The sequence below is a fragment of the Aristolochia californica genome, unplaced genomic scaffold (genome assembly GCF_029961685.1).
Source record: "Aristolochia californica isolate CCGP_79_NKW_82.1479 unplaced genomic scaffold, dmAriCali1.0.hap1 SCAF_6, whole genome shotgun sequence".
Classification (NCBI taxonomy): Eukaryota; Viridiplantae; Streptophyta; class Magnoliopsida; order Piperales; family Aristolochiaceae; genus Aristolochia; species Aristolochia californica.
The window spans coordinates 32,540,374-32,546,460 of record NW_027182257.1 but is presented as its reverse complement, the minus strand read 5'-3'; the positions used below and the strand labels follow the sequence as shown (position 1 = coordinate 32,546,460).

General features: G+C 35.7%; 1 protein-coding gene across 2 annotated transcripts; it reads left to right on the top strand.

The window, feature by feature from the left end:
- The first annotated feature begins 323 nt into the window (after positions 1-323).
- LOC137934000 (sorbitol dehydrogenase-like) lies at positions 324-3,739 on the top strand. 2 transcript variants are annotated; one of them, XM_068778172.1, is made up of 6 exons: positions 324-607; positions 719-786; positions 1,235-1,471; positions 2,633-2,923; positions 3,042-3,229; positions 3,463-3,739. In XM_068778172.1, exons 1-6 carry the CDS (start codon positions 496-498, stop codon positions 3,518-3,520), a joined length of 954 nt encoding a protein of 317 aa, XP_068634273.1. In that variant the 5' UTR covers positions 324-495; the 3' UTR covers positions 3,521-3,739. The 2 variants fall into 2 exon arrangements, with proteins under 2 accessions (XP_068634273.1, XP_068634272.1); XM_068778171.1 differs by having other exon boundaries at positions 3,342-3,739.
- Positions 3,740-6,087: the final 2,348 nt, after the last annotated feature.

Below are 6,087 nucleotides of genomic sequence, written 5' to 3'. Positions count from 1 at the left end.
ATTGTTTTCTAGTGCACATGAAATCGTCAATACTAACACTAAGTGCGAAGATGATCTTCATGTCCATGACTGACATGATCTTCATCTTCAAAAATCCATTTGGGGGACTAACCCCCCTAAGTATTATTTCCAAAGATATCACTTTTACTCCTGGTTGTTTGGATATTATGTGTGTTTTTTGATATTTCATATTTCCTCAACGGATTCAAAATTAAAAAAAAAAAATCAGACCGAGAAGATTCTGCTGAGTCACGTTTTGCGATTGGCATTGTTTCAATATAATTTATATTCTTTTCGATGAAACTGGAGGTGGTGAGTGGTGACGATGAAAAACCAGAAACTGTCACTCACTGCAAGCGGAAACGGAAACGGAAACTTGGACACCCTTTTGTTTGCCGACGATCAAGTACGCCGATACCGTTAGAGACCAGATCACAGGGCCTTAGGTTTCTGTCATCAACCCATTTCTTCCCTTCAGCTCCGTGAATCAAATCTATGGAAAGGAAAATGGGGAAAGGTGGCGAAGGCGAGGAAGGAGAAAACATGGCGGCCTGGCTAGTGGGCGTCAACACTCTGAGAATCCAGCCTTTCAAGCTCCCTCCTCTGGGTATGCTTTGTTTGCCTTCCTTTTTACTGTTTCCAGGCATATGGATTTTCTACTGGGAAAAACAGATGAATTGGAATGATTAATTTTCAGTTTTTTGTATTCTGTTGTTAGGCCCTCATGATGCTAGAATTCGGATGAAAGCAGTAGGTATCTGCGGAAGTGACGTGCACTACCTCAAGGTACCTTCTCATGCTTTTCTCAAGTTTCGTACTTCGGTAATTTATTGTAATTTGAAGGTTTACATGTTCTTGAATTGATCTTTAATCGAAGCATCATATGAGAACACATGAAATAGAATTTTTAATTTTTTTGGGCTGAATATTAGTGATATTCATACCCTTATACATTGAATTTGTCTTACCATTGTAAAAAGAAGCTTCAGGTATCTATTTTCCTGCTTGTTATTTTCCATTATAATTTGTTGATCCTTGCCGGCTCCAGCATGCTTGACGTCCCAAGATTACTTAGCATTAATTTTTTTTTGAAAATTTTAATTTGTTCCGTGAATAAATTCTTGTCTCAAATTAATTGTAATATTTTCCAGACAACCCTGCTGTTGCAGTTTGGGTGGAAAGCCAACCTTGTTTGAATCAAGCTGACATATTGGCCTGTAATTTCTTGTTGCAGACTATGGCCTGTGCAAGTTTTGTAATAAAAGAACCCATGGTAATTGGGCATGAATGTGCTGGCATCATAGAAGTGGTGGGCAGCGAGGTGAAGCATTTGATTCCTGGTGATCGTGTTGCTATAGAACCCGGAATAAGCTGTTGGCGCTGTGATTTGTGCAGAAATAGCCGATATAATTTGTGCCCTGAAATGAAGTTCTTTGCAACGCCTCCAGTTCATGGCTCCCTTGCTAATCAGGTTTCCCCTTAAGCCAGAGTGCTACTAGTTGACCATTTTAAATATTCATATGAATGGTCCGTGCCAGTTGCACTTGTGCATGGTTCTTGGCTTCTCTGGAGTCTGGTGTAACATGCAGCATAGTGAAACCCGGCACTGATGAGTTTTCATGGATACTAACTCTTAAAACTAAGCTTAGCAAGTTTTGTTTTCAAATTATTGACATCAAATATAGATAAAAGCTATTATTAACATCCATTCAACCTATAAAATCATCACAAAATGACTAAATTGAGAGGGTTTTTAGTTTCTTGGATTACTGTATTACCACTCAGTGTGAAGGATGTTGTCACACTAAAAATGTTTCATCTTAACAGTTGGGTTTATTTGTGAACAGAGTGTATCCATTCAAGATCATAGCACAAAAAGCACTTTGGCTTATTGCAGATTTTGGTGAATTTGGAAAAATAAATGAATCAATTAAAATTAATATCATTATAGTAATGAACAATCAGAGATTGTAAACATATAACGGCAAAGATGCCTAAATGAATTAAACCTCAAAAACTGAAGTAAACAATATATAAACTCAAAAGTTGAATGTGTATCCAAACAGTCATATAAATGATTACTGTTTGAAGTTTTAAGGCAAACAAGATCTTGGATTTTGGACTTATATTAAGTGTAAAAATTTGGCTGCTTCATCTTACTTCTGTACTTAATAGGTTTGAACTCTTATTTAGAAAAAGTGAGCACATCCCGTGAAACTATTACCCTGAGGTAAATTGATGAGTTGGTAAAATCACAATTCGTTGTTAAGGCATGATGTGTGATGAAATCTTAGACTCCTTTTTATTTTCTCCTTGTTTTAGTGTTCTCCTTGATTTTGGACTTGTATTAAGTGTACCAATCTGGCTGCTTCATCTTACTTCTGTACTTAATAGGTTTGAACTCTTATTTAGAAAAAGTGAGGACATCTGGTGAAACTATTACCCTGAGGTAAATTGATGAGTTGGTAAAATCACAATTCATTGTCGAGGCATGCTGTGTGATGAAAATCTTAGACTCCTTTTATTTTCTCTTTGGTTTAGTGTTTTCCATTTAAGTTCCAGTTTCATTTTGCCATATTTTTTGCAGTTATCCTTTGTATAGTATTGTTTATCTATTTAATTTTGATCACAGATAGTACACCCAGCAGATCTATGTTTAAAGTTGCCTGATAATGTAAGCTTGGAGGAAGGCGCAATGTGTGAGCCTCTTAGTGTTGGTATTCATGCTTGCCGTCGTGCTGTTGTGGGTCCTGAAACAAATGTGTTGATTATAGGAGCTGGACCAATAGGGCTTGTTACTATGCTTGCTGCTCGTGCTTTTGGAGCCCCCAGGGTTGTCATAGTGGATGTAGATGATTCTCGCTTAGCTGTTTCTAAGAACCTTGGTGCAGATCAAGTTGTTAAAGTTTCTCCAAATATTCAGGTTTAATTTATTACCATGTTATCATTTTCAAGTTAATACTTCACCTCATGCTTTCTGGTGCACCACCAGATATGAATTATTATGAATAAATTGCTTAGACTCTTCTACTTAAGTGCAGGACATTGATCAAGAAGTAGTAGAAATACAGCAGGCCATGGGGGTCGTAATTGATATTACCTTTGATTGTGCTGCTTTTAGTAAAACCATGACAACAGCCCTCAATGCCACTGGCCCAGGGGGCAAAGTTTGCCTTGTGGGGATGGGCCATCCCGAGTTAACTGTCCCTCTCACAGGCGCAGCTCAAAGGTATTTAATTTACTGAACTGCTTTCTGTTCCATGAATCCAACTAAACTTTACTTTCTCCTGTTAAGCTTATCCTGTAAAGTAATTTAATTATTTGATTTATTTGGAATTTAGAGAGGTTGATGTAGTAGGCATCTTTCGTTACAAGAATACTTGGCCTCTATGCCTGGATTTTCTGAGGTCTGGAAAGATCGATGTCAAACCTCTGATAACTCATCGGTTTGGCTTCTCCCAGAAGGAGATTGAAGAAGCTTTTGAAACCAGCGCTCGTGGTGGCAATGCTATCAAGGTAATGTTTAATCTGTAGATATAATCCAGATCGAAGGACATACAGGGTGCCTTTTTATCATGATATTTAGAGATACTCGTCTGTGCTGTGTTGGTTTGCCAAAAAAACAGTATTTTCAATGGGTTGTAACTTGTTTCTGGCAAGGAACATATTCACTTTCACCCTAAACTGTTTCATCCTCGTTGGATAGTGATATATAAAGACTGAATAACTTGATGCTGCATTTCTCTGGTATCAAATAAAATTTTCCTGTCTAGTAAGTTTTGAGTGCTTTCAGCAACGCAGGCACAAGTTACTCTTAGGCAAGTCTGGCAACTTCACCTGGATGCCAAGCTTGGAAAGCGAACCTAGTTTGGTATGAAGATGATCCAATTTCTTTGAGGGTTGGTTTTGGATATGTCTAAGAGTCTGTTCGATCTAAAGGTAACTTAGTAATTAAAAAACTATCAAAATAAACAATAAAAAGCACACCTGTAAATTATTTTCACTTTTTTTTTTCTTAAATTGCCTTTTTATGTTGATATGAAATAATGTTTGATGTAAACACAACACTCAAAAGTATAGACAAAGTTTTATAATGGTTTACAATGTAAACTGAAGTTGCTAATCCATTTTTGAAGTGTCTTCATACTATGAAGTTATATTCACTCAATAAAAATCCCAACAACTCTTACAATTAAATAATTATTAAAGTCGAATTATATCAATTACTGACGAAGGGATGTATAATAGTTCAATTAAACTATATTGTTAAAAGATAAAAAGGGTAGAAGCATACTTGTAATTCAGTTTAATTTCTTTGGTCTTCATTTCTAACCCTAAGGGTGAAGGGTATTTATGTAATTCATTATTTTTCAAATGATCATATAAAAGTTAACGGGGAGGATTAAGCTGATAACTTCGAACCCCTAAAGCCTCCCACCTCTCTTCCTTCACTTACAGCTCCTCTCTTCTCCTCTCATTCTCTTCTCAAGCTTCTCACCACACAAATTACTCTCCACCTCATCTCACCTTTGTTCCCCTCGTTTCCCTCTGTTCTCCCTCTCCATCGGCCTTCTTCTCCTGACGAATATTTTTCCCCCTCTTCTTCCTCTTGTCTTTGCACTCTTCTCCCTCTCTCGTGTCTGCTTCTCCCGCTCTCTTCTCCCTCTCAACCTTCGTCATAGAGTTGCCATTGCAAAGCACAGAAGGCTGTGTCGTCGCTCCCTAGTAGAGCTTCTCAGCCTCCCTCTCTTTTCCCTCTTGGTGTACCTTCGAAGCGCCGCCTCCGTCGCTGTTGTCTCCCGCCATTATCGACACCGTGAGGAAGATGACGCTGGTTTAATTTTTCCTAAGTTATGAAAAATTAAACCGCGTCATAACTTCATAATCCATATTTTGTTATTTATAAAATAATTGTTTTTATTTATTCTGTATATTCATTTTGTAATTATTGTATTATATTAGTGATTTATTAGTTGTAATTAAAATATTATTATAGTAAACATTTGATAAATTGTTTTGGTTTAATTATCCCATTGTAATAATCAATTAAACCAATGGTTTTAAATTTTGTGGCAATATATTATTAATTAATAATATGTTAAAATATATATTATGTTATTGATAAAATAATATTTTTTTTATTATATTCGATGATGTTATTTTTACTTTTTTTATAATTTATTCTAGTCACATGTAATTATTATATTAATTTATAATAAACTATAATCATTAAGTAACATAATATAGTCTTTCAATAATTAGTTTATTAATATATTTTAATACTACACATTAAATCACTTATATGTGCAATAACCATGTTTATTTTGGTTAATTATATGTTTAGGTATATGTTCTATTTAATTATATTATAAAAAAATATTCATTCTCTTGTTTATATCATATTTTTCATTTTGGGGCACTAACACTGGAATCTGTTTTCCAGTGCACTCGAACTCATCTACACTAACACCCAAGGATGAATTGAAGTTGAATCAATTCATTTAAGATGAATTGAAATTTTAACTTCATTTCAACTTCATTGAGGACTAAACCTCCCCACCCCACCACCCCCCCCCCCCCCCCTCCTATACATGTATGTATTGAAATCAAACTTGAACAATACCTGATTCAAGTTGTGAACTTTGTATGAGTTACTACAGTGCAAAGTGAGAAGATATTGGTTGTCGTGACCAGAGGCACGACAACAACTATACATGGTAAGCATTGTTTTAGATAAAAAAACTAGGTATCTTCAAGAGGTCATTTGCAAGGAGATGAGAATATGAGATCTAGAATTCAAAACTCTTAAAGTTTAAGTCAAACTTAAACTAGTACGAGTTCAAATTGGTTAAGGTTTCTCTTGGGTATAGAGAGTTTGTTTCGATTTAGGAAACTCATTTTGAATGGCTATTTGCATGTGGTAGTGTCTTTGTTACATATGGATGTTTGAAATTTGTAGGTGAGGTAGATTTATACCTCTACAAGAGTTCTTACTGTTGTAGGACATTATAGCAAGAGACCCTTGCAATCTGCTCTCTCTTTACCCTTTGGGTTTCAGTAGCCTTACTTCTTCTCTCAAGTTTTCCT

Excerpts from the sequence above, each read along its gene's own strand:
- LOC137934000 (XM_068778171.1), top strand. The coding sequence starts at position 496 with ATGGAAAGGAAAATGGGGAAAGGTGGCGAAGGCGAGGAAGGAGAAAAC. Across the intron at positions 787-1,234 it reads GTGACGTGCACTACCTCAAG|ACTATGGCCTGTGCAAGTTT; the intron begins GTACCTTCTCAT and ends TTCTTGTTGCAG. Across the intron at positions 1,472-2,632 it reads ATGGCTCCCTTGCTAATCAG|ATAGTACACCCAGCAGATCT; the intron begins GTTTCCCCTTAA and ends TTTTGATCACAG.